General features: G+C 53.3%; 7 protein-coding genes and 1 non-coding gene across 8 annotated transcripts; 2 read left to right on the plus strand and 6 right to left on the minus strand.

The window, feature by feature from the left end:
* Window positions 1-225: 225 nt before the first annotated feature.
* On the minus strand, window positions 226-1,226 carry BDP81DRAFT_317232 (extracellular metalloprotease; the record flags this gene model as incomplete). Its single annotated transcript, XM_060584238.1, has 3 exons — window positions 226-298; window positions 360-874; window positions 978-1,226. The coding sequence occupies 3 exons, from the start codon at window positions 1,224-1,226 to the stop codon at window positions 226-228; spliced, it is 837 nt and encodes a 278-aa protein (XP_060446360.1).
* Window positions 1,227-1,305: 79 nt separating this feature from the next.
* On the minus strand, window positions 1,306-1,845 carry BDP81DRAFT_425824 (uncharacterized protein). The gene has a single exon (XM_060590250.1). The coding sequence runs from the start codon at window positions 1,573-1,575 to the stop codon at window positions 1,333-1,335; it is 243 nt and encodes an 80-aa protein (XP_060446361.1). The 5' UTR covers window positions 1,576-1,845; the 3' UTR covers window positions 1,306-1,332.
* Window positions 1,846-3,068: 1,223 nt separating this feature from the next.
* BDP81DRAFT_448871 (uncharacterized protein) lies at window positions 3,069-4,572 on the minus strand (the record flags this gene model as incomplete). Its single annotated transcript, XM_060592341.1, has 3 exons — window positions 3,069-3,664; window positions 3,799-4,306; window positions 4,471-4,572. The coding sequence occupies 3 exons, from the start codon at window positions 4,570-4,572 to the stop codon at window positions 3,069-3,071; spliced, it is 1,206 nt and encodes a 401-aa protein (XP_060446362.1).
* Window positions 4,573-6,328: 1,756 nt separating this feature from the next.
* Window positions 6,329-7,834, plus strand: BDP81DRAFT_448872 (methyltransferase domain-containing protein; the record flags this gene model as incomplete). Its single annotated transcript, XM_060592342.1, has 9 exons — window positions 6,329-6,367; window positions 6,428-6,457; window positions 6,537-6,630; window positions 6,684-6,725; window positions 6,805-6,959; window positions 7,020-7,057; window positions 7,116-7,253; window positions 7,305-7,724; window positions 7,771-7,834. 9 exons carry the CDS (start codon window positions 6,329-6,331, stop codon window positions 7,832-7,834), a joined length of 1,020 nt encoding a protein of 339 aa, XP_060446363.1.
* Window positions 7,835-7,969: 135 nt separating this feature from the next.
* On the minus strand, window positions 7,970-9,076 carry BDP81DRAFT_317586 (uncharacterized protein; the record flags this gene model as incomplete). The annotated part of the gene is made up of 2 exons (XM_060584272.1): window positions 7,970-8,549; window positions 8,667-9,076. The coding sequence occupies 2 exons, from the start codon at window positions 9,074-9,076 to the stop codon at window positions 7,970-7,972; spliced, it is 990 nt and encodes a 329-aa protein (XP_060446364.1).
* Window positions 9,077-17,471: 8,395 nt separating this feature from the next.
* Window positions 17,472-19,885, minus strand: BDP81DRAFT_517441 (aminopeptidase I zinc metalloprotease-domain-containing protein; the record flags this gene model as incomplete). Its single annotated transcript, XM_060595910.1, has 2 exons — window positions 17,472-19,753; window positions 19,830-19,885. The coding sequence occupies 2 exons, from the start codon at window positions 19,883-19,885 to the stop codon at window positions 17,644-17,646; spliced, it is 2,166 nt and encodes a 721-aa protein (XP_060446365.1). The 3' UTR covers window positions 17,472-17,643.
* Window positions 19,886-21,568: 1,683 nt separating this feature from the next.
* BDP81DRAFT_448876 (endoribonuclease L-PSP) lies at window positions 21,569-25,626 on the plus strand (the record flags this gene model as incomplete). Its single annotated transcript, XM_060592343.1, has 4 exons — window positions 21,569-23,360; window positions 23,437-23,486; window positions 23,924-24,093; window positions 24,156-25,626. 4 exons carry the CDS (start codon window positions 21,569-21,571, stop codon window positions 25,624-25,626), a joined length of 3,483 nt encoding a protein of 1,160 aa, XP_060446366.1.
* Window positions 25,627-25,748: 122 nt separating this feature from the next.
* BDP81DRAFT_t155 lies at window positions 25,749-25,847 on the minus strand. The gene has a single exon. It is a non-coding gene; the product is annotated as a tRNA-Leu (tRNA).
* Window positions 25,848-26,317: the final 470 nt, after the last annotated feature.

The following is a 26,317-nucleotide window of genomic DNA, read 5'->3' on the forward strand; positions in this document are numbered from 1 at the left end:
ATCTAGAGAGGCGCATGAAGCCTGACCTCACTCCGAAGGTGTTAACCGAGACGTGACCAGCTTGCGAGTAGCAGTTGGCTGAAGGATTACGAAGTTGAAACTCTTTCTGGTATATGACTTTTGATTCAGACAATTATTTACTATGGAATGCTATATGTACATATTGCATATTGTAGTTGAACCGTGCCAGTGCCAAAGTCAATAAAGTGCCCCAAAGCCAATAACTTAGGCGCGGTAGTTGTTCCAGAAGCTCAGCATGCGGGTCTGCTGGCCAGCGGTGAACTCCTCGTAGCAAGAGCTAGTTAAGATCTCAAGTCAGCAAGAAGCTCTGGTGTTTTCACCTTCGGCGAATCACTTACTCGTAGGAGTAGTCCATGTAGTTGTGGATGGGGTCAAGGCCGGCTATACTGGGGCAAGAGTCACGGCCAGTAGGGCATCCGGAAGAAGAGCTAGCCTGGGCAGGGGTATCGGCAACGGAGTCTCCACCGTTGCAACCGCCCTGGAAGGTGTGGTACAGACCGAACCAGTGACCAATCTCGTGGGTGGCAGTCTTTCCGAGGTTGAAGTTGGTCTCGCTTCCGCCGGGAACAGTCGACGACAGGATAGTGCAACCGTCGGCGATGAAAGCAGAAGAGCCGGCGGAGGCGGTGGTGGGGAATGTGCAGATTCCGAAAGCACCACCGACACTCTTCAGGAAGTACAGGTTAAGACTGCCATAGTCACCCTTGCGAAGAGCAGTCTTCATGGCGGTCTGGCTGCTATAGCCGGCCCAGGCGGAGTTAATGGTACGGGTCGTCTCGACGAGGTTGAATTGGATGCCGTGGGGGGCAAAGTTGGAGTTCATCACGGCCAACTGGTCGGTGACCATCTTGTCCTACACGCATATCACGTGTAAGTGACTCTTCTAGTAATATTCACTTTCGAGTACGCTCAAGGTGGATCTAGGTATGGAGAGCTATAGAGCTAAGAAGGCTTACGGTGATGTATCCATTGGCCACAGTGGTGGAGGAGGCCACGATGTGGAAGTAGGTAGGGACGGTGATAGTGGCCAGAGCTGCCAGGCTGACAGTACCGTTGTTGGCGGCTTCCTCCTCAGCAAGCTTCTTGGAGATCTCGAAGTGCTCGGCGGAAGGCTCCTCAGTAGCACAGCCGAATCTGACGGCGGGCGTCACCGCGGCAGAGACGGAGGCGGCAAGAGCCGCGACGAGGGCAAGGTTGAAGTGCATGATGACTAGAGTGAGCCGGGGACCGGGGAGCGAACAAACGACTTGGATAGGAGCGGTGAGAGGGATGTCGAGCTAAGAAGGGGAACCTTGATGGCGAGAGAACTGGCTATATATACTCCATGATCAGTCTCTCTTGATGAAAGTCATCTTGTCGTTGTTGAGCTTCTATTCTCGGGGCTGTAGAAGTTGCCCGGTCCGTTGCAGCGAGCTGAATCGGCTTGGAACGATGCCCTAACAGGAAGTCCAATGACAACAGTACTACCAAAGTAAAAAGGCGCATCAGGTGATAGAAGGAAACCGGAAACGAGCCCGAGACTTGTCTTTCCATTCCTCCATACGCCTTCCTCATCTGGCTGATACCAAGACTCAATTGCAGCTGAGGTTGAGTTGGGGTCGTTCAAAAACCATCCGTGGAAGCCGCGGGGTTCGATATCTGCCACCTTCTGTGTTCTGCGGTCAAGTAAGTAGTGTTGATAGCCAAGCGAGAGTCAGGTTAGTGTGGGGATTCGTCCGAAGGCCCGGCTGAAGTTCCCTCCTTGCATGAAGCGATCAGGTCGAGGGAATTAAACATGCTCATTGCTCGTCGTAATAAGGTCGGGCGCCGGCTTCGACCGATAAGCTTAAATTGATCTGTTGATCAACTTGATCTTATTGAGGGGCTGGGCGGCAGACGTGGGATAAGTCTTGGTGTTGGTCGAATGGCAGACAAGCTTCACAACTGGCGCTAGCGTTGTGTGGTTGCACTGTATTAATTCAACTGCTTGTTACTGCTAGTATGCCAAGAACTGCCAAGACGGCCTTTCGTCCAACTGTAGAAGCACGATAGAACCTGCCTATTTAAGCAACAACTTGGTAACACTGATGACTGAGCTTGCTTCTTTCATTATCGGCCATTGGTTTAAGGAACGGGACGAAGACTAATCATTGTCTCGGGAGAATTCTGAAGGACTTGTTTCCGCATATCAGGCACGACGAGGACAACCAGCTTTCTTTTGAAGAGGAGCTGCTTGCAGGTAGATAAAAGGCTTGACTCCCGGCCCTTCCACATTTAAACATAAGAGACAAAAACGTCTCAGCAATTGTCTTTCTTGAATTTGAGGCGTTCTGGCCAAATAAGGTTGGAACACATGCAACACGATAGAATTGAATAGAAACTTTAGCAGTGGAGGCATCGCAACTCCCCATTGGCTCCTTAGTCTGCGGCGTTTACTATACGGAGCCCTCAGACTGGAGCTGCACTTGATAGGCCTTGCGCTCCCGACTTGAAGTACATTTGTGTGTCGTTACCTATCGTCATGCCGCTCCGAGGAGTCGTTGCGTTTCTCGTTGCACAAAGATCGTCATACAGGCCTCGCCTCGCCTGCAAGATGCTGCCATAGTGACACAAACCTTGACCACCCGGCTTGGTATTGACCAATTGATAATCACAAATGAAGTCCATGGAATCTGCGTAGAAACTCAAGAATGCGGTAATTCTGGAGTATGGTCTACTTTTACGCGTGGAAGATGGAAACCCTTGATGAGATGGAGCCATTTGTGCCATAGTCCACAGATGAGAGTAAATCAATATGTCAATTGAATCAACTACTCAAACTAGCAAATATAACGGTGGCTCAAAGCTAGCAGCAAAACTAGGTTTTGTTTTAGAGTTGCATGTGGTGACGTCTGTTTGATTCTATTAAACACACAATAGGTTGAAGGAAGTTGCGGAGTGCACGTCACGAGCTCTCGTCAGGTCAAATTCATTATAACACTGAGAATGGAGGCAGGAGATAAGAGATCGTATCTATCAAATTTTGGCTTCCAAATTCGCTGTTTCATGATAGTATCTCCTACAGTTTACTAGTAGCTTGGAGGCACCCATCCGAGCTCCTCCATCGGCCACTGAATCCACGGCTTGTGGCTCTCGTCCAGCAACTCCCACGCCTGTGATATAAGATGAATCGACCAGCCCTGAAGCCACCATTGGCTTTCTAATTTCTTCAGCACGACGCAGAAATGGGCATAAATAACAATGGCCGCTTGATTCGCCCTCGGTTCTTTAAGCAAAGGTAAGAACTCGTCCGAGACAAAATACTTCCAGATGAACATGTCCATAATGTCCATACCACGGCCTCCATCATGCAAAGCAAGGGCAAGAGGGAACCCCAATTCGTCAATTGCCAGATTATGGATGCGCAGCAGGTCTTTGTCAATATTACTGTCACTGACGCGTCTTCGCAGACTTTCCAAGGAGGCTGGTCGAGCTCGTGAATCGTCACGGGCTGTGAAGAACCGCTCCTTTGCGTATGTCAATAGAGGAGTTAACGGACCCTCATAGTTCTTGGAGTTGAGGAGTTTGATGAGAGAACAAGCTCCGGATAGAAGGAAGGTCCAGTCCGGAAATGCCGACTCCCAGACGACGACTGATTCTTTCAGGTAACGTCCCGATGCAAGAGCTGAGTTTTTTTTTTTTTAAGTCAGTGTGTTGCTTAAACGCAGTCCCAGAGTGATAACAGGGCTTGAAAGGACGGAGATTGAGTATCAATGATAGTATTTCGCGAACCAAGGAGGGTATGGATGGATCACTCACCGAAGAAGATTGTGAGAAGCGAAAACAAGAACAAGTTTTCGGCATTTCGTTCGTCAAGAGTACTCATCAACTCCATTGCTTCCCTAGAAGCTGATCGGTGATAGAGTAAGGCCTTGGCCACCAGTGACTCTTTGCGTTCCGGCCGTTGATGGGCCAGATGGAGAGCGGATATGGAGAGCAAGGTTCGCATTACGTATTCGCATTTCAGCGCCATGCGCACTACAGAGACTCGCCACATCTGGCGAACGAGGTTATCTGTTGAGAGTGTCATGTACACGGAGGTAGTGAAGTTATGGATAAGCTCCAAGTCGACAAAGTTGAGGGCTTGGTCGATAGCCGCCGCCGGTCTCATAGCCGCCGCTGCGTCTTCTGCGTTTCTGGCGTAAAGGGATGTTTGTAAGGTGATATGCATGCTGCGCAACGATATCGCTGTCGAGCGGCTTTGCAGGAAGTCGCACATCACCAAGTGACGCACGCAATTTTGACATGCTGGCTTCAGTTCATCACACTTTCGGAGGCAAATGTTAGCGGGCAGAACAGACATGTAGTGAAGGAGTTGCGCGAATGGGTCAAATTGCAGAAATATGGCTGGGGTGTCGTGGTGCATCGGCGGGCCCGGGATCGCCAAAAGAGGAGATGGCATGCAGATTGGCAGTTTGCCATCAGACGAACCTTGATCTTACGCCTCTTGCAAGTATGGCACCCAAGCTTGGATTTCCTATGCGGTTTCTTCGAAACTTTCGTCGCCGTCTTCCGCTCCGCAAGAAATTCCATCATGTCCGAGGCCCCTCGACACCTTCGTGCCGGATATGTCACCGGCTCTTATCCGTAGGTAGACGCTCTGACGCGGTCGAACCCCTGGAAGCTGCCGTGTGGTCGTGGGAAGAGAAGCGAAATCTGTTGGCAGCAGGTACACCTATCCAACAGGTCTTTTACAGATCTTGAATTGACGATCCAATATTGGCGGGAAATCGTAAGGGCGGGAAATTCCAAGATTCCGAGTCTACGTTAGCCCATGCGATCGTGTTCGCTGATGCTGACATTGGCGACGGCCGACGAAATTGTGTGGACGGCGTTTAAAGCCGATGGAGCTCCGCAAGGCAGTGCTCGTATCGTTCGCTTAGTAGCCAAGACTTCGGGAGCCAAGCCGAATGCGGAGTTAAGCTGGTTCATCAATAGCATTCACACTAACCACGAGGGGACGCCTGAATTCTCTCAATAGCTTCGATTTAGGGGATGGGGAAATTTGGATCATTCGTTGCCACTGGAGAAATTTGCTTCCAAATGAAGCTTAGGGACCAGCTTCGCGCTATCCATGAATTGGCAAGTCGAGGCATTTAGCAGATCCTTTGGTGCTGCTCCATGGGTTGTAAATGATGCAATGTTCAATATTACAGGAGCAATACATGTTATCTTGCCACCGTATGCTTAAGCTTTCCTTTGACTAGTTCAACTTTTTATAGTCAAACCGATAACGGAAAATTTCGAGCCTTTAAATATTTCTGTTCTTTTACCATGGCAACCCGATGATCATGGACGAACTTGCCTCTGCTTTATTATAGTATTGCAAGTCGAGCTTCGTGTCACTTTGGCTAGTTCTTCTCAACTCAAGTCAACTGATGCGCCCGTTTTATATGTTCCAAGTCCGGGTCTTGTATTTCCAATACAGCATTAAGTCACTGACTCTTGGTTATTGCAAAAGCTCCAAGTCAAGTCCGGACTACTACTATTATAGGCTGTCCCCACGTACGGGTTTGGGAAGTCAAAGCTCCTGGAAAAGTCCACAATTCAACGTCCACTTCATGATCATGTGCTATCATCTACGCTCAGCTCGGAGAAACAATGAAGATTTGCTGAACTCCTACACCAAAAGCACTGTGATTGGCAGAGGGGGCGAAAAGTTTGAGCGACTCTCTTCTTGTATCTCCCGCTCAAGATGTTACTGTTCCTGTTCTAGTATTCTGCTTTTCAAACTGGAGTAAAGTAAGCTCTGTTAGAAGACTCGCGACGATTTAGCTGAGGGTGTTGGGCAATGGTAGTTGGAACTCGATCACATGCCAAAATATGTGCCCAAGATATATTTACATAATTCAAGAACAAACGAAAAGCACCTAGAGGAAACTTTCGAGTTGGCGATCGGAAAATAAAGGCGTAATTTCATTTCCTGAAGAAAAGCTCTGGACTAAGCGCACCCGACGATGAGCAAACAGTTGGACTCACGCCACATAGCCACCCACTGTCGCATGCAGACGCTCCCAACTTGCAGGGGTGGGGACGCAGAACCAACCGTGGGATTTGATCACATCCAACATGCATTTTCCTGTCCACCTTAGCGAGAAGAGGGGTAGAAATGGCATACAAGTATGACCAGTTACCGAATGATCCGATGCTCTTTCACTCCTGCTTCTTCAGCGCAACCTCCGCCCACTTTCTCGCTGGAACCCCACGATCTTCTTCAACGACGGACAAAGTGATAAGCGCCATCGCCAGATCTCACTGCGCCAAGTCATTAAGACATCGATAATACACCATGGCGGCCCACAACGATGACCATCTTGCGGTAGATGAGGTATGATTTCACGGAAAAGGTCCATGAAGTTGTGAAAGTTCAATATTGACCCTCTTCCAGACTGATACCGACGGCTCGTCGGTCACCCAGGTAAGAAAGCCCGTCCCTTGATCACCGAGTCCCAGGCTCTCAGCGGCATACTCATATGAACTCACACGTGCTTCAACAGTCAAGCATCGCTTCATCTACGACGAGCGTGACCAGTTCCATTCTAGAGTATCGCATCGAGAACGGGCGAACCTATCACAAATATAAGGATGGCAGTGAGTCTAAAACCATTGCATGACATGACAACCAATACTAATGACTACGAAAGAGTACGCCGCCCCCAACGACGAGAGAGAGAATGATCGCCTCGGTACGTCATCCTCCTGATAGATTACTACAACATAACGCGCCAATCTTTGAGACAAATGAGACTGATCCGATTACATCAGACCTCCAGCACAACCTCTTTATCCGCACATTTGATGATCGGCTCGGCACTGCGCCGCCGAACAATTCAGACGCAAAAGTCGGCAGGACTCTCGATGTTGGTACGGGATCTGGCATATGGGCTATTGACTTTGGCGATGAACACCCCGAGGCCGAGGTATGGTGACTATTAAAATATGATGTGAGCTAGAGGCTACACAGACTGACTTTGGCTCAGGTCATTGGCGTCGACTTGTCGGCTGTACAGCCAGCATTGTATGAGAACATAGCCCGAGTCGTCAGAGACTCTTTTGAACTGACACCTCCGTTGTAGTGTTCCGCCAAACGTCCAGTTCGAAATCGATGATATTGAGGAGCCGTGGACCTTCTCAAAGCCCTTTGATTATATCCACAGTCGAATGATGACAGGCAGCATCGGCAACTGGAAGCGATACCTCAAGAAATGCTTCGAGTCAGGTCCCCATCCTTCTTCAAAACACCACCAATACTAAAGCAGTCACAGCAACCTCAACCCCGGCGGCTACCTCGAACTCAACGACATCGACGCCGTCCCCGTCTCCGACGATGGCACCCTCACGGAGGAAACCTCGCTCATGAAGAGCGTCCGTCTCTGGTCCGAGGGGCTCGCCAAGCTCGGCTCCCCCTTTGAGGAATTCAGCCGCTTCGAAAGCGTCCTCAAGGAGATCGGCTTCGAAGACGTCCACATTCAGCGGTTCAAGTGGCCGACTAACGGCTGGCCCAAGGATCAGAAGCATAAGGAGATTGGGATCTGGAACTACGAGAACTTGGCTCCGAATTGGGAGGGTTTCCTGATGGCGCCGCTGACTCGGGCGTTGGACTGGACGAAGGAAGAGGTTTTTATCCTCGCTATGGAGGCAAGGAAGGACTTTGGTGACAGGAATATCCATGCTTACTACAACATGTAAGTGTTCCCTGCTATTGAAATGATGTCAAGCTAACGTGTGAAGCTGGTCCATCTACGGGAGGAAGCCGTTGACGACTGAGGAGGTTCCGCCGGCAGCCGAAGAATAAGTCTGGAATTGTTTTCAACACACTTCCATTGGGCAGTGTTACAGTCCTACCTTACGAGAAGAAGTATAATCCATAGTAAATCACAACACAGCGACCTTGATTGAATTCGATCAAAGCTTGTGGGGAATTATGCGGCTAGACGTATGACCCATCAACGAACCCTCTCCCATAGAGCAGAATATCCTCAAACGGATTACTCGCCCTCAAAATCCTCCTCCTCGGCCTCCCCCGATCAACACAACTAACATACCCCGCTGAAGTCTCATTAAACCTCTGCCTCCCCCTCGCAACAACCCGAAACTCAGGCACCAGCGGCCCCAACCTCTTCACCTTGCCCCCGCCCCCCTCCTGCGCCTCAATCTCCGTCCCGTCCTCCCACGCCCAGAACCCGTCCTCGGCGTCGCAGGGGAAATCAACCGTCAGCCGCGCGGCGACGGAGGCCGGCACGCAGTTGAACAGCTCGCGGAACTCGGGCAGCAGGCGGCGCGTGACGGGACACTCGGCGTCGAGCCAGAGGTAGATGCTCTCGGCGACGCACGAGTCCTGCTCGGAGAGTATGTGCCACATGGAGGCGCCGTTGAGGTAGAGGAAGTTGCCACTGTCGTGGCGGAGGGAGATGTTGAGGCGGCGAGCTTGGTGGAGGTATTTGGGGCGGGGCCAGCGGAGGATGCGGTGGAGGGTTTGGCCGTCGGTTATTGTTAGGGTTTTGGCTTCTCTGAAGGATTCTATGCTTTCGTTGTATCTGATGGGGTGTGCATGGTTAGAAAGAGGTGCTCGTTGGAGCAGGGAGAGGGAGGTGGCTTACATCCTCTTACACGACAGGAGAAGAGACATGTAAGCTTGTGTCTTGTTCCCGTCTACCTCACGTCCGTCTCTGATATCCTCCCATAACCTTTCGCACTTCCAGTGGTTACACCATGGGGAAGTCATCCTCTTGAACCATTTCGGGTGAGGCTGGACCTCCGCGGTAGAAGAAGACTTTTCAAAGTCTTTGGCAACTCCAATCTGCCGCTCGTCAGGCGCCTTGTGGTCAGTAATGCAGGGAGAAAACAGGAGTTTCCTGTTCCGTAGAAAGGCGTGTCGTTCGACTCCGGCCGAGACCCAGAAATGCCTGTAAATCTGATTCCGGATCTCGGGAGGCAGCTGCCGAAAGTAGGTCGACTGGCCCTGGTGATGCTCTTTTCTCGGCGCTCTCTGACTGGCTTGTTGCGTGAACTCTTCGTCGACGGGTCCTTCCTTCATGGCGTTACCATCACTGCTGCTGACTTCTTCTTTGATAGGCTCCTCTGCGATAGGCTGGTCCAAAGCCATGTAATCCTGCTCCGCCGTTTTTGTCGTGAACAGAGATGACGTTGAGAAAGATGACCTGAACGATGACCTGCTGGCCAACGATCTTCCACTGATGCTTGACTTGTCATCAGGCCGTGACTTTTCCCTCACTGAAGCTTTTCTGAGAACCCGCAAGCACTTCTTAGAGGCTCTATGCAATAACAGACTCGGCGGAGTCATAATATCGTCGAGATTCGTAACCCTGTTTTCGAGCGCCATGCTGGTTGTCTACCGTATAGTGTGGAGCCGAGCGATCGAGAGAACTCAGAAGGTTGTCCTTCTTTAAAGGGCCTTGATCATCAATAAGGAGGTGAAAAGAGACACAAGAACAGGACAGGCAAGGCAAGGGTCCCTCCGGAGGGGGGTTGAAGAGGGAAGCCAGGCCTGATATAGATGAGTTGTTTGCTTCGTAGTGTCTCAGATAGTTACTTTCGCCCTCGAGGCAAGCCGTATGCAACCATTTAAGGCTGTGGGATGTTCAACCGTCCCGGTAACTTGGTAAAGAAGCTCTCATTCTCGTCCAACCAGAGTTGCAGTTCTGAGAATCCAAGCAAACTTACCAGGGGGGGTTGTGGAGAGGGAAAAGGAACAAACACGGCTTGCACATCACCCATGGACCATGGCACGCCCGCCTGCTTGCTCATCTTCCCCTCTGTAAAGAAAGATGCGCCGCTTCGTCCATGAAAAGCAAGGATAAGCAAAACTTTCCCAGGCCGCGTTCAAAGAAAGAGCCCACCCTCTTCGTGTTACCGGCCCTCCCTTGAGTTGGGGTTGGGCTGAGTGAGTGCAGCGTATGCGATAATACGGCACATGGGGGCCCATCTTGTCCCATATTGGGGAATTCGTCTCCAAAGACCCAAGTACCAACAGAGAAAAGCACAAAAAAGGTTACAACCAACGAACCAACCAGCCCAACCTAATCCGCCGTCTGCCGCGCACTCGTTTCCATAATGGCATAGGCACATAGGGCACATCGAGACCGTGCAGCTGCCATCTCGCTGCAGGTGCTGTCATAGCGATGGGATCGCATATCTTGCTGACGAAAGGGGGCGAGTTGGCGCGGGAATCATTGCGGATCGCTTCCCGCGGTGAGACAAAGATCATCGGTTGTGTTCGCTTCAGCCTTCGAGTCCTCGTCGACTTGGTCAACTTGTGAATTCATGGTGATCACCGGGAAGTCGGGGACGAACCCGTACACCCCTCACGCCCACAAATCGCGCCCACTTATAGGCAAGGTAACCCGTGGCTTATTCTGTCGAAACATTGAGCAACGAGACGGCTGCGTCTTTGCTGCTATCTTCACAGCTCAAAAAATGGCCGGGACTGTCAAAAATCGACTAAGGTGGCACGCGGTGGTAAGATATGATGGCCGGGTTTTAGACTTCCCCTACACCAAAAAAGCGGCCATCATTTATTGCCACCGCGTGGGTGGTAACACTCGCCGGTGAATGTGATAATCTCGCCCAGGAATGAGGCGTTGGAATAGGCAAGATATGTCTTATTTCGGCCTGTGTGGTCCCGCGCCTCGTGAGCATGACACGATCGTGTGTGAGTGTCTCAAGGATAGAAGAAAAGCACTTTTCCTGCCCTCGACATTCCTGAATCTAAGCGGGTTCAAAGGGAGAACGGTCTTGCGTGCAGCTGCAACTTGGAAGCCAATATCTCTAGGGAGATCACGCCCAGTGCATGTGCAGGCTGCATGGCGTCAAGCTATCATTGCCACCTCGCCGTTGGCACACACGGGTTCTTACGAGTTATGGCACGTAGCAATAGGCATGAGTTATAAAGTATAATAAAAGTAGCTTATATTAATGTTACGGCCAGCTAGTCGTAGGGGTAGTTTGCAGAAGTTGAGGCTGCGGAACTGGTAACAGTAATCGTAGTCGGGGATAGCTTCAGGGAAGCTATGTCTGTCAATCGTAAGGGTAGGTAAGGCTTCGGTGATCAATCGTAGTCTTGTCAAGGTAGTAGCTGAAAGCGGATGTTAATCCTGATACGAAGTTAATTGCTGAAGAAGCTATGGAAAGTCTGTCCTAGAGCCCAGCTCGAGTCCATCCTTATATACAAGTCCGATCCTAACTGAACAGTGCTGAACAGTCCCCTTTGTCTGGATATGTTGGATATGCCGAATATCCAACATATCCTTGACTCGGTTGGATATGTCGCATATCCAACATATCCTTATCCCTTATCATATCTCTTATCATCACGTGACTTATACCATAGTTCTTCCGTTCCTGGGGTTTCCCCAATGTTCCGTCCCGTCCTGCATATATGATGCGCCGTAGCCGCTAGGCGTCAGCGGGGCACGCCCTGGTCTTCATGTTGGGTCGTAACAATTAACCTAAATAAAATCGAGCAAAGGAAATAGTTACTACAACTAGCTAATAAATTTAATATTGTTAAATATAGGTTTAAAAGTATTTATTATTTTACTGTAACTAACTATTTATAATAAAAAGTTTTAGATAAAAGTGTTACGCCCGCCGCAACTTGTCACTGTGGGCGCGTAGCTATATATGCAGAACAAGGGACAATGATGACCGGAGTCATCATTATCGAAGCTTTTGCTTTGTGCCACAGTTGGTTGCCTTGTCCAGCTCGTAACAAAAAGCTGGCCTTGTAATTATTATAAGCTACAATACGTTAGTTAGTTATATAATAATTAATAACTAAGTTATATAAAATATAGTTAAAAAAATAGCTTAACTATATTAACTTAAATAAAATCGAGTAAAAAAGATATTATATATAAATAAATAAGAGAATTAGGTAATAATGCACGTAATAGGCTAACTATAAAGTGTTGATGCTATTCCTATTTCGTGACACGGGTGGATGTGCGAATGCTTCGATACACTAAGGTAGTTGATGAGGAGCCGCCGCAACACCGTTGAAAGGCTCGGCCCTGCCCATGGCGACCTTGAAGGTGTGGGAGACAATCGACTATTGGCCCGCCTCCCGTCGACGGCGTTCTTTTCTCCTCACTGGACTGCCTCCATGTTCTCTCCACGTAATCGCATCGTGTGGACCATTCGATAAGGCGGACACCTTCTCGAGCCTCCATGATCTTGGCCCCCTAGGCTCTTGTTAGGCTGCCTTGTGTGTTTGTCCCCGGGGAACGGGGGGAGGGCCGCCCGGTCGACGGGCTGCCCGATGTAGTGAAGTGCAGGGCATCGACAGTTATCCTTGACGACAGCTCCGCCCGGCCGCGTCGCCATTCGTGGAGCACTGGAGACCACTGGGGGCAGAAAGCGCCAGAGGATCGAACGGGTCGAGACGGCCCAACGACCCGTACATTGGTTTGCTGTAAGCTGGCGATGAACAGGCCGTATTGAGTGCTTGTCGGAACTTTGCATATTTGAAAGGGCCAAGTCTCGGTTTTTGGTTAGCCTGCCCTTGTTCAGGCGGCTGACGGTGTTGTATCATGAAGACTGCATGGATCGTTGACTCAAGGCGGCGGTTGAGAAGGCTCATGGGCGGAAGCTCGTCGCCGTCTCCCCGTCGTACACATGTCCATCCTTTGTCTTTGCAGAAGAAAGTCCGTTGGTGACGAATGGGCAGCTTGACGCAGCTGTGGACTCACATGAGGCCATTCAGGCAATGTCTCCGGGGCCAGAGCGTCTGGGACATTGCTGGCGTGACTTGGTCATGGATGCATCATGTATGCAGGCAGGCCCTTGTCTGCTGGTTGGTTGGTCGAATGGTTTGCGGCACAAGTCACATATCAGCAGGCCGTCTATGCCGAGCCAGATTAAGCCAAGATGTGACTAGGGGGTGACAGTGACAGATGGCGATGGTAGCGTGACAATTTAGGACCCTGAGAAATGCAATGTTGAGGTCGGATGAACCCTTGAACTCTGTTCCGAGGTCTCAGCATGATGTTATGGATGAGACGGTTCGCGAGTGCAGGGTGGTCTTGTTGAATGACTTGAAATCGAGAAGCTCGAGATACCATACATTGCTGGGTTTTATAGCCTTGGAGCTCAACAAGATGGCACCCTCAAGGAGATTAAGAGGGGTGGTCAAACGTCAAGATGAAGGGATCACAAGATGCAGCGAGGAAAAGAAAGTTGCAGCTTCCCAAGTACTTTGTACCATTCGGGGGGCGCATTTTCCGAGCTGACATAAGCTTCACCGTTTTTGGGCAGAGTCAATTGAGTTTGCCTTCCCGTCGCCTTACGCGAGGGTGATAAGGTACCATTAGGTAACGCCCAGGCCTGGGATACAGCGACCTCCAGCGCCGGGTATCGGCAGTCACAGCGAAGACGTGCTGTAACACTGCACTGCGATTGGCGACAATGGTTGTCGTCAACCGATTTAGGACTGACTCGCGGAATCAGATAACGATAAGACATCAGGGGGAAGTTGGAACACCAGACGAAAGAAAAGGCGGGGGACGCTGGCAGCTGCAAGCACTGAAAGCAAAGCAAAGCATAGAAAGCTTGGCTGCCCTGTGGGCTGTGGAAAGAAGGCGAACGCTCCGACCAAGCGCGCACCTCGAAGAAAAAACAAGCCTAAAACAAAACGCCCAAATTCCCATCCCCCGTCGACAAAAACAAGGGCCAACCTAAGAACGAGGCGGTGCGACTCGACTCATTGGGATACCTCGACGATACCCTAGAATACACACAGATCCTACATGCCCATACTTCAATACACCTCATAAGGTTTACATGGCGTTGCCTCTTCCATTCGCTTGGTAAACGCTGTTTCCAGTACCTTAGGCCGCGCTGCGCAACGGGCGCCACTACGTCATGAAGTTTGCAAAGGAGCTCGAGCAAGACCTCGTACCAGGTGCGCGCCGCTCTCGAGACAAATCAAAAGCTATTGTCTCTTTTCGAGTGGCTTGCTGTTCTCCTCGATCTCCTTCACTTACTGACGATAGTCTCGCACAGAATGGCGCATCAAGTACCTCAATTACAAGGCCGGCAAGAAATACGTCAAGGCAGTCTCCCGCGCCATCAATCGCGCCAACGGCAGCCCTCAAAACAACTCCAGCAAGAGCGAGAACCGCACCGCCGCCAACTTCTTCTATAGCCATTCGCCCTTCAACAACCAGAAACATGGACACTCGAGAAACGGAAACCCCGACGAGCGGACCTCGCTCCGCCACAGCCCGGCTCCGGTCGGCTCAGCACGGCAAAATCCCGCGACGACAGCACGAGCGATTCCCGCATCCGCCAGCAACGAGCGTCAGGGGTTGAACAACGGTTCGAGCGATCTACAATACGGAAGCTTCGTCCATACGCCGCCGAATCATGAGACCGGAGCCCCGTTGGGCCGCAAGGCCACCTTTGAGCTGCCCGGGCCGGCAATGCGCGTGCCGTCTCACCAGAGCGATGCAAGCCCACAGCAGCCGGATCCTACCCAAGACGCCCAGCCGACTCGCCAGGCTCTGCAAAGGAGCGCGTCCATGATTGACGATCCGCCTCGCTCTTCTGGCCCGCCCCCGACCGAACACGAGAACACGCCTTCATCGGTCCGACTCCCTCACTCTGCGACAATCGGATCTGGATACAATGCTTCTCCAAGGGGTGGTCTTCGGCGCCTGTTTTCGAACGCGTCGCCGTTGAACCGATCAGGAACAAACCCAGAGTACGGCCTCCAGGGGCTGGCTATTGACCTGGTCCGGCAAAAGGAAAAGGAATTCTTTGACTTCCTCGACTCTGAGCTGGAAAAGGTGGAGGCATTCTACAAGTTGAAGGAGGACCAGGCCGGAGAACGACTCTCTTTGCTTAAGGACCAACTGCACGAGATGAGGAACCGGCGGACCCAAGAACTCCATGTCCAGAAGCAACAGGCAGAAATCGACTTCTTGAACGGCGGACACGGCGACTCGGACGGCCCCCAGAAAGGCCCCTTTGGCTGGATCGATCCTGTCAAGTCCAAGATCTTCCGCCCGGGACCAAACTCCAAAGCTCTATCGAAAATGGCCCAGACCCCAGTCATGCGTCCAGAAGGCGGTGACGCGGGACGGGACTACACCCGACGACCCCACGAACACGACGTCCCGTACCGGACCGCCAAACGCAAGCTCAAGCTCGCGCTTCAGGAATTCTACCGCGGGCTCGAATTGCTCAAGTCCTACGCTCTTCTGAACCGGACTGCGTTCCGCAAGCTGAACAAAAAGTACGACAAGGCCGTCAACGCGCGACCCCAATACCGCTACATGAATGAAAAGGTCAGCAAGTCTTGGTTCGTCAATAGTGACGCGGTAGACGGCCACATCAAGGCGGTGGAGGACCTATACGCTCGGTACTTTGAGCGTGGCAATCACAAGCTCGCGGCCGGCAAGCTGCGAAGTCTGAGTCGCAGACCAGGAGACGAGTCTGGAAGTGCTTTCCGCTGCGGAATCCTCCTCGGCACTGGACTGGTTTTCGCCATTCAGGGTGCAGTCTTTGGCGGCCAGCTGCTCTTTGATGAGGATCCCGAGGTACGGTCACGCACGAGCTACCTCTTGCAGATCTATGGAGGATATTTCCTGATGCTGCTCCTGTTCTGCATGTTCTGCCTCAACTGTGCCATCTGGACGCGGAACAAGATCAACTACCCCTTTATTTTCGAATTCGATACCCGGCATAATCTCGACTGGCGGCAGCTGGCCGAGTTTCCTAGCTTGTTCACCTTCATCTTTGGAGTATTCATATGGCTCAACTTTAGCGAGTACGGGACGAACGAGGTGTACGAATACTACCCCGTGGTCCTGATTGCCATCTCGGTCTTCATCATCTTCCTCCCGGCGCCCATTTTCATGGCAAGGAGTCGAAGGTGGTTCGCGTACGCTCATGTAAGTTGTTCATCTCCCGCCTCTGCTGGTAATTCGATCTGACCATACAAATAGTGGCGCCTGTTGCTGGCCGGTCTGTATCCAGTCGAGTTTCGAGACTTCTTCCTCGGCGATATCTATTGTTCCCTGACGTACGCCATGTGTGTAAGTGGTCATCAGTATGCCCCTCCGTCACATATCCTCAACTGACCACGTTCAGAACGTCGAACTGTTCTTCTGTATCTACGCCAACGCATGGGAGAACCCAGCCCAGTGCAACTCTAGCCACTCCCGACTGCTCGGTTTCCTAGGCGCCCTACCTCCCATCTGGCGTTTCCTACAATGTCTGCGCCGTTACAAAGACACCAGGAACATCTTCCCTCACCTCGTCAATGGCGGCAAATACACAATGTCCATCATGGCCGCCGTCTCCCTCTCCGTGTACCGCATCAACAACACCCACGGCCACCTCGCCATGTTCATCACCTTTTCCTCCATCAACGCAATCTACACCTGTAAGACCCCCCTTGCCTCCCTCCTTACCCCCCATCAACACTCGTATCATGTATGCTAACCAACCCCAGCAATCTGGGACCTCTTCATGGACTTCTCCCTCCTCCAACCCCAATCCCGGCACTGGCTCCTCCGCGACATAACAGCGTTAAAAAAGCGCTGGCCCTACTACTTCATCATGGTCATCGACCCCATCCTCCGCTTCGCCTGGATCTTTTACGCAATCTTCACCCACGACACACAACACTCCACCATTGTCTCCTTCCTCGTCGCCCTGGCAGAAGTCTCTCGCCGCGGCATGTGGACTCTCTTCCGCGTCGAAAACGAACACTGCGCCAACGTCGCACAATACAAAGCCTCCCGCGACGTTCCCCTACCGTATCGCATCGAACCCCTCGTCGCGCCGCGGTCTTCAATCGAGGAAGACGACGGCAAGGACGGAAAGATCCCGGAGACGACGAGCGAGGCCGCTGTGCCTCTTGGGGTCTCTGCTTCCGCTGGCGCTGCATCGGCAAAGACGACCGCCAGACCGGCGTCCGACCCCCGCGCCGAGGAATCCGGAACGCTGCGGCAGAGAGTCATGTCCGGCATCACGCCCATCCAGCGCAGCTTCTCCAAGATTATCGCCGAGGCGCACAGGCAGGACTTTGAAAAGAGGAGGAAGCCTGTTGACGCGGAGACGGAGCAGCTTGAAGAGGCGGGCGGGATGGCGAGCGATGATGACGATGAGGGGTCTGCTTCTGATGATGAGGAGGGTGTGAGGTCCGGAGGGTCGGAGGCGGATTCGATGGAGATTCGACAGGTGAATAGTCTTGTGCGTGATCGTGGAGGAAGGTCGATTCATCATAATTAGGAGATGGTGTAGAGTCTCGGCGTACGGACTACCTTGATGAGTAGAATTTTGGAGCATTATTACTTTTGCATTGGCATTCTGTCATAACACTCGAGAAGAGTTTATGGGAGGTTGCTGCGTATATCTTTGACTTGGAACGTATCCAAAATGATGCGTCTAATTTGTGCTGGTACATATAAATCTACAAGCAATCGTTACTTCGTGCTCCCCTCGTTGACACCCACACAGTACGCCACGCTTGAGCTTGAACAACCTCACTGACACTCCTTGCCTACTAAATATCTAGAGTACTTATATACGTTCACCTCTGACATCTTGGTATAACTACGGCATAGAATCCACAAGCTACTGCCACTCCGCATCAACCTTCTCAAAGTGATCCAAGAACCCCTTGAAGAACTTGACGCCCAAACCAGGGTCCAGCGCCCCCGTCGTGGCGCGGATGGAGTGCATACTCAACTGCGGCAGTCCCGCATCCGCAGCCCGAACACCCATGGCGGCGCTGAGCATGGGTCCCACGGTACCGCCGCTGCGAGTATCGTTCCGGATCTGGAACGTCTGCGTCGCGCACCCGCTCAGCTCGCCGACGCGCTGGAGGATGGCGGTGGAGACGGCATCGGTGGTCATGTGGCCGTTGCTGTCGCCGCAGATGGCAATACCGACATTGAGCTTGGGGATGTGTTCGTCCAGGTACAGGCCCAGGAAGTTGGGGTTTCCGGCGTGGGTCACGTCCGCGGACAACAGGAAGGAGGAGGCGAACGTCTGGCAGAGGACGTCTGTGCCGAAAGCGACGTCGGCGTGGCCGCTCAGAGCCTCGACAGCGCGCTCGATTGTAAGGGGGAGGAAGTTGCCTCGCGCGCCCTGGCGGAGGAGCGATCCGATTTCCTCGTCGTCAAACAGGGCCACGAGCTTGATTGTGCCATCCTTGGGGTCCGAGTCCGCGGCGAGGAGGGCGGTGAGGGCGGCCCAGGAGCAGAGCTTGTCGTCGATGCGGCCGCCAAAGATGAATTCGCGGTCGAGGCCACCCGTCTGCGCAGGCTGGGAGTCGTAGAGCTCCAGTTCCCAGTTCACGATCTCGGTGGGGGAGGCGAGACCGAGCTCCTTGGAGACGAGCTTGACGAGCTTGGGGGGCTGGGTGTTGACGAAGGCGCCCTTGGGGCCGAGGGGCTCGACGGGGGTGGCGGAGGCGGCGTCCGGGTCGGAGGAGTCGAGGCCGATGATGGGCACGGCCTGGGTCTCTGGGTTGTTTTGGCCCATCATGCCGACGCCGAAGTGGGGTGCGAGGGTGGGGATGCGGGCGATGGGCCAGTCGAGGCGGACAAGCTTGGTGGACGTCTTGTTGGTCTCGGGATCGCGGACGATGACACGGCCGCCGATGGAGAGGTCGCGGTCCCACCAGGTCTGGTTAAGGGCGCCAGCGTAGGGAGCGACGCCGAGCTGGTGGTATCCGGCGCGGGTGGGCTTGGAGCTGACGGGCTTAAGCTTGGCGGTGAGGGCGTCAATGTGGCCGGCGACCATGGCGACACCGTTACCGGGCTTGTAGGACTCCCCGACGGAGAAGGCGATAAGGGCGGAACCGTTGCGGGTGGTCCAGTATTTGCCTCCCGGCTGAAGCTTGGAGGCCCAGCTTTCGCGGGCAGGGAGCTCGGTGTAGCCCGCGGCGGCGAGCTTGTCCTTGAAGTAGTTGACGGCGTGGAAGATTGTGGGGTTCTCGGAGAGGAAGTCGACAAAGGGCTGGGTGTAGGCCTCTGGTTTACTGGCCGCGACGGCGCAGAGCTTGCAGGCAGCCGGGGTGGCGGCGCGAACGGTCTGGCGGACCTCGCTGTAGCGGAGAGTGTTCCAGCAGGACTCGCAGACGGGGTTCTGGGAGGCTGGGCGACCGTTCATGTCGGCAAGGAGGAAGGGCTTCGAGGCCGGGCCGGTGGCAGCGGCGGTGGTGGTGGAGGCGGACATGGAGGAGGGCGGCGCGGGGGATGGAGAGCGCGAGAGAGCTTCGGCGTGCTCCATTGCTTGAAGACGGAGGGAGAGGGAGGAAACGCGGGAGCGAAGGGAGTCGGGGGTGTGTTTAGTCATGGCGGGCGAAGCGTCGAGGGGATGTGTTGCTTGGACGGCGGTGTTTGAGTTGTTGACGAGGAAGCGGTTCATTGACCCTCGATGCGATGCGCGCTGGCTGGAGATTGAAGTGGAGGAGGTTGCGCGATGCCGTGGGGATGTATGGTAGACGTTGCAGAGGGTAGGGGTGTCAAGGTCAGATACACAAGGTAGAAAGAGGCGGAGTGGGAATCGTAGAGGTTGGCCGTTAAAAGACACCTCAGCTGGAGCTTCCCGTCCGAGTCGGTCACAAGGCACAACATCCAAGAGGGCAGGCGGCAGGCGCAGGAACGAGGCACGGGGCAGCTGGAACCGAGCGGATCTGCGACCCGCCGGAAGCTTCGATTGGCTCCGGCGAATGAGTCTACGCCGATACGGGCCGGCCTATCTGGGGTTCTTATCTTATCGCCTCGGTACGTCCCTTAGGTATCGCACAGTACTGGATCCGTTGCCATGGGGCCGGCGAGGAGGGGGGCACGGGGCAGAGCTTGGCCATTTCTAGCAGGTCATTCGATTTGTGCTTAGGTAAGTTGCTTAGGTAAGTCACGATGTTGTTGTGTCTACGCAATCTGGGCGACAATGGTGTCATTTGAGTTCTCAAGGTGAGGGAGGTACCTTACGTAACGCAGCCTACCTTCCAGGTTGATTGAGAAGGATGAAGCTTCAAGAAATGCAGTGAAGGAAGGGTATTCACAGTTGTGCATCTTGAGAGTGAACAGCTCCCCGGTATTAATATGTCATGCTTGAACAACTCTTCGAAAATAGACTCTCCACACTACTGAGTCAACTACAAGGCGGATGTTTTCCCATCTTTCGTCGTCACTTACTCGTTTCCTCACTCACAATTTCTTTACGGTGTATAAGTCCGCACCTGACAAATAAACTGCCATGATTTAGAGGCCCAATGGTATCCGAGTAAGGCAGGGCGTTGACTTTGGTGCTCCAGAAATGATGCCGCTCTCTAATGCATGCTCACTGATCCTCGTCAATTGAATCCGAACGCCACAATACCCCAACAACATCAAGATAATCTTTGTCAGACTCCATGTTTACTGCCTCTTCAGATCCCGCTACTCATTCTGCATCGAACATCGGAGTTACCGAGTATTCCCGTCCTCGTCTTGATAAAGGCGATTGTACGGTAAAAATGACGATGCTTAGAGCTGTTGGCAGCAGGATGGACTTTGGCACCCCGGCCCGGCACCACAGACCCGGAGGTGAATACGAGCGAAGGAAAGGCGTCGGAGGCGATTGGTTCGGTCGTACTGACAAATGCGAGCGGGGCACCGGAGGCCGGGCGGAGGAGCGGGGCTTGCGGGTATCTCCGGATCGGCCTCTCTGCAGCGTTACCCTTCCTCCACTTGAGCTAATCCAGCACTCGTATTCATAGACTGTCGGTGCCCGAAGCTTGTTGCAACGCCTTCGATATAGACTGAGGCTATTGGTTCTGGGACATAATGGTCGGCTTTCTTTCAATGTGATACATCTTGAAAACGCATTCGTTGACGATTATACAACAGCACTCAATAGAACGCGTGTCAACCCCGATGTTGGTGTTCAATGATAAGAATGATATCAGCACAAGAGTTTAGTTTCCTCGTGACTTTCTTTTTTAAAACTCCTTTCTCAGTCATGGATGATTAGCCCTGGTCATCCACCTTGGGCTATACCAGCGGCAGTCATCTCTTACACGCACTTACACACACTTGCACACCCTTGCACACACGTTCAGCTCGATTGTGATAGGTCCTGTTTCCCAATCGGGCAACCCGTAGGAGCTTCGAACCATCACCTCCATTTCCCCGCCACGCTACTGGTTGCAGGGCCGCTGCGTGTAAGATTCTTGTGATACCTCCGATACTTCCGCGTGGATGGGATCGACGGGTGAGGAAAGCCACCAAACAAACGCTCGTGGCTTTGTTTGTCTTCCAATCTGACGAATCTACCCCTCGTTTTCTACTCTTGGATATCTGACTGCAGGTATTAGGTAGAGGTGCTATGGCCGGTATCGCCAATGTGAGGACATGGTCTTTGGGCCCAATGCTGAGAAACGATAAAAGGAGGCCCCATCTCCCGCTCATGAAGATTCCGGGAACAGGTTCATCCAGATTATAACCACAGTCGAACCCTATCATTATCAAAAACTACACACCATTCTCCAAACTCCTCATCAGCAACAATGATGACAAAGACAAAGCAACGAACCCGCGTCCAAGTCCGCACCCTCCCCTCCTACATCCCCACAGTCCCTCCCCTCCAAGGCGAAGAAAACATCAACGCCGCAAAGGAAGCAGCCGCCTTCCTCGAGCACTTCTCCTCCGCCATCCTCGAGGGCGACTGGGACGCCTTTGGAAAGCTCTTTACAGAGAAGTGTTTCTGGAAAGACCACTTGACTCTCACCTTTGACAAGCGAACGATCCACACCCGAGACGATGTCGTCGCAGCATGGAAGACTCTCTCCAAGGCTCGTCGTCCCTCGGCGTTCTCTAGTGAGAAGGATAAAGACATGGACATGGACGCCGTATGGGCGCGTCTAGGCCCCGTCTTCGCAACCCTAGACGTCCCCTTCACCTTCCGCACCGAGGCGCCAGTATCAAAATGCATCGGCCTCGCCAAACTCATCCCCGGACCAGAGAACCAAGGCTGGCAAATCTGCGTCCTAACCACCGCCGTTATCGAGCTCGACCAGAAACCCTTTGGCCCCCTCCCGCGAACGACCCCGTCCCTAATCGATCCCTCCCAGCGCGGCAACCCCCACGCGCAAGGTCTCCCCCGCCTCCAGGACGGCAACGCAGTCCTGGACGCCGTCATCGTAGGCGGAAGCTGCACGGGCATCGCCAACGCAATCCAGCTCGACGCCGCGGGCGCGAATGTAGCCGTCTTCGACGCTGAGCCGCAGGCGGGCGGGAACTGGTCGACGAAGCGGTATGAGAATGTCACGCTGCATCACCCTGCGTTTATGATTCAGCTGCCGCGGTTTCCTGTGCCGGAGGGGTATCCCAACTTTCTCAAGGGCACGGATCTGACGCGGTATTATTCCTCGGCTGTACAGGAGCTGGGATTGCCTTTCTTTGGCGGGGTTGCGGTTCTGAGGAATTCGTGGAGTGAGGGGGAGAAGATTTGGACTGTGCAAGTCAAAGATGTCAAGACGGGGGAGGAGATGACACTCAAAGTGAAGAACTTGGTGCTTGCCAACGGATTCATGGTCGGGAATGGCAATCCCAGAGTCCCGAAGCTGAAAGGGCGAGAACTCTTCACGGGACCGGTGCAACATACGACAGAGTACCGCAACCCGGCAGACTACAAAGGTAAACGCGTGCTCGTGGTCGGGGTGGGTAACTCCGCGCACGACGTCGCAGGCAACCTAGCTTCGGACCCGGATGTCAAAAGCGTCACGATCCTGCAGCGCAGCCCGACAGTCCTCGTCGACTTTGCGACCGTCGCGCCTATCCTCATGATGCGGTACAAGGGCGACATACCCGTCAACACGGCGGATTTCCTGCAGGAGTCGCTGCCGGTCGGTATGTTGCGGGACATGGCGCGCGCGGCTATCGGCGCGGCGGTCGCAGGCGCGGAGGAAAGGAGTCAAGCGCTCGAGGGGCTAGGGTACGCTGTTCGGCGGGATCCGTGTTCGATGACCCAGGTGTTCGAGGAGAGAGGCAGCGCGTTCTATGTTGACCAGCCGGGGACGTTTGATCTTGTTTTCGGGGGGCGGATCAAGATTGCGCGGGGCGATGCCGTTGGGTTTGTGGAGGAGGGTGTTGTTGTGAGGGATAAGGAGACGGGGAACGAGAGGGTTATGGAGGCGGATGGGGTGGTGTTGGCGACTGGATATGAGGTTGTGGATTTGCCTTCCAGGTGGAGGGCGAGCGGGTTCGTTGATGAGGGGACGGCTGGGAAGTTGGTGAATGCTAGTGCTTTTGGGGTGGATGAGGAGGGGGAGGTTCCTGGGCTTACGACGTTTTCTGGACGTGAGTTCTTTTTGCCTTGTTGTTTGTCAGAGGTCGTTGATGTTGGGAATGATGAGACTGACTTTGATATGAACAGATTCGAATCTCTACTTTGCCGGCATTGCCATTTCTCAGGCCCGGACCAGTGTAAGTCTCCCTCGTGAAGAGTACTGGCGATATGATTTTTTTTGGCTGACTTTGTTATTTACAGTCCAGATACACGGCCGTTCAGGTGCTGGCTGATATCACTGGACAATTCCCGGAGAGATATGCTCGCAGCTATATTGAGTGAAGCTTTGTGCTGGGTTCCATGTCTCATGACCGACTGAGAGTCCCTCTAGAATATGAGGCGAATTGAGAGTTAGGATGATGCTGAAAGACATATTTTTAACAGAATTATTGATACAACCCTACTCAAAGCCTTAATTCTGACATGTGACATCATGAGGGCGTCTTGGGGGCCAGAGTTGGGCAGACTTTATTGTTAAAGCAACAATCTTCCCCTCACTTCAGACTGGTCCGAACAAATCAACTTCCATCCCACCACATGTCGTTTTTGTACTTACCCAACAAACCCTAGGTAGAAACCGGAAACATCAATGACAATGTCTTCAAAACCGCTGCCGAAAGTCGAGCGGACGACCATCGCGGGGTCAATCGAGATACCCCGCATCCTCAACGGCCTCTGGCAACTCGCCGGCGGGCACGACCAGAACATTGACGTCGCGGCAGCTGCAAACGCGATGAAGCCCTTGTACGAAATACTCACCACAGTCTCAAAAGAATTTGTAGGCAAGCTTACTGAAATCTTTGCAGAATCGAAGCGGGCCTCGATGGCTTCGACATGGCGGATCACTACGGTCCCGCAGAGCTCGTCATCGGCCACCACAACCACAACCGCACTTCACCCGCCCACACCCCCGTCACAGCCTTTACAAAATGGTGTCCCGCCGAAAACGGCGACAAATCCTTCGAAACAGCACAAGCAGCCGTGGACCTCGCTCTCGAGAGAATGGGCCAGACGCAGATCGCGCTGATGCAGTACCACGTGTGGGATTACACCGACGACACATACCTCCGCAACCTATCCCACCTGCGCACCCTCCAGCAGGCAGGCAAGATTGCGCATGTAGGACTCACCAACGTCGACGCGGCGCATTTGGAGCTGCTCCTTCACTCTGGCTACCAGATCGCCTCGAACCAGGTCTCGTGCTCTGTTATTGATCGCCGGTTGACGAGGGGCCGGATGGCGGGGGTATGTACCCGGCACAGCGTCGGCGTATTAGCGTATGGGACGTTGCTTGGAGGTTTTCTGAGTGAGAAGTGGGTTGGGAAGCCGGAGCCTTCGGATGATGGAGAGGGTATGAATTGGAGTCTGAGAAAGTACCTCCGCTTCATACGCGTCGCGGGCGGCTGGGCTGCCTTTCAGCGTGTTCTCAAGGCTGTCGCCGACGTTGCAAAAAAGCACGGCGCTTCTGTTGCGGCGGTGGCGGCGAGGTGGGTGCTTGATATACCCGTCGTCAAGGCAGTCATCGTCGGTGCGAGGTTGACTTCCGAGAGCGGGAAGTATGCCACGGACAATCTCGCGGCGTTTGGATTCTCGCTTGACGAGGACGATCGAGGGAGGATTGAGGCTGCACAGGAGGGGTTGGAGGATATACCGGGGGATTGTGGTGACGAGTATCGGAGGCCGCCGTTCTTGACGGCTTCGGGGGACTTGAGCCAACACCTCCAGGAGGAGGAAAGTGAGAGAGACAAGGTGGAAGGGGCTATTGCCAAGGGGAAGAGAGTTGAGTTCCGCTCGGGTGGCAAGTGGGAGCCCGTTGCTGGGTACTCGCGCGCCGTGAGATTTGGGAATGTCATACGAGTGTCTGGGACAACGGCGGGCCCGCCACCTGAGCTCCGGCCTGGACTTGAGGTGGTTGGAGGGACGTCTGCTCGGTCTCAGGCGGTGGCGGCGCTGGATACGATTGAGGGGAGTCTTAAGCGGTCGGGGGGAAGCATGGCGGATGTGGTCCGGACGAGGGTGATGCTCCGGCGGGAAGAGGATGTGTTGGAGGTATCAGAGGCTCACGGATGGGCTTTCAAGTGTCACGGGATACGGCCGGCTAATACTACGGTCACGGCTGGACTCATTGGGGATGAGGTGCTTGTTGAGATTGAAGTTGAGGCAGAGGTGGGTAGTGGCAAGTCTGTGTTGGTGATTGGTGAGGATCGTGGGGTGGTTCAAGTGGCGGAAGCAAGATGTACGATACTGGTTCCAAAGTCTGGCTTCCACCTCACATGATGATGATCATGCCACCACACCTTGATCTAAGTTACTGAATGGAACAAGAAATATTTCTTGGATCAAAAAATCACTTATATCAACACGATAGATAGATAGATAGGAGGGTCAAAAGTGGAAAATGAAAGGGACGAGACTCGAACTCGCGCGGGTTGCCCCACCAGGAAACAGATGTTAAGCTGACCTTAACCTGGCGCCATAACCAACTCGGCCACCCTTCCGTATAGTGATCAGGTGATCTTGGTTGTCGTCTGCAACAAAATTGGGTTACAAGTATCACATCTGTCGCCTGAAGTGGTCTTCTTTTTGTGCGCTGCACCTTGAGGGTCCGGGTAAAGCAGTGAGAAAAGCCCCCGAGTGGCCATGGCGGGGCAAAGCCGAAAAAAGAAAATTTCGACGGGTTAAGTGGGTCCTCATCCGGACCGAAGCGAGGAGGCAATGAAACCAGTGCTCTAGGTACGTACCCCAAAAGAGGGCGGGTCGGAGGGACGGAGGCTGCAGGGGCCGACGATGACGTTTGTTCCCTGTCACCTTCGCTTTCTCTCTTTTTCTTCCATTTTCTGTCATTCTTTTGCAATCCATGGGGCATTACTTTATTCAGTTAAATGGACCACCAACCAATTCAATTGACCACCGGTTCGAGAATGCGACGAAGGCTAATTCCGCCATGCCAAGTCTCCCAAAGAGTCTG

Source organism: Colletotrichum phormii, assembly GCF_030913505.1.
Source record: "Colletotrichum phormii strain CBS 102054 chromosome Unknown BDP81scaffold_8, whole genome shotgun sequence".
NCBI lineage: Eukaryota > Fungi > Ascomycota > Sordariomycetes > Glomerellales > Glomerellaceae > Colletotrichum > Colletotrichum phormii.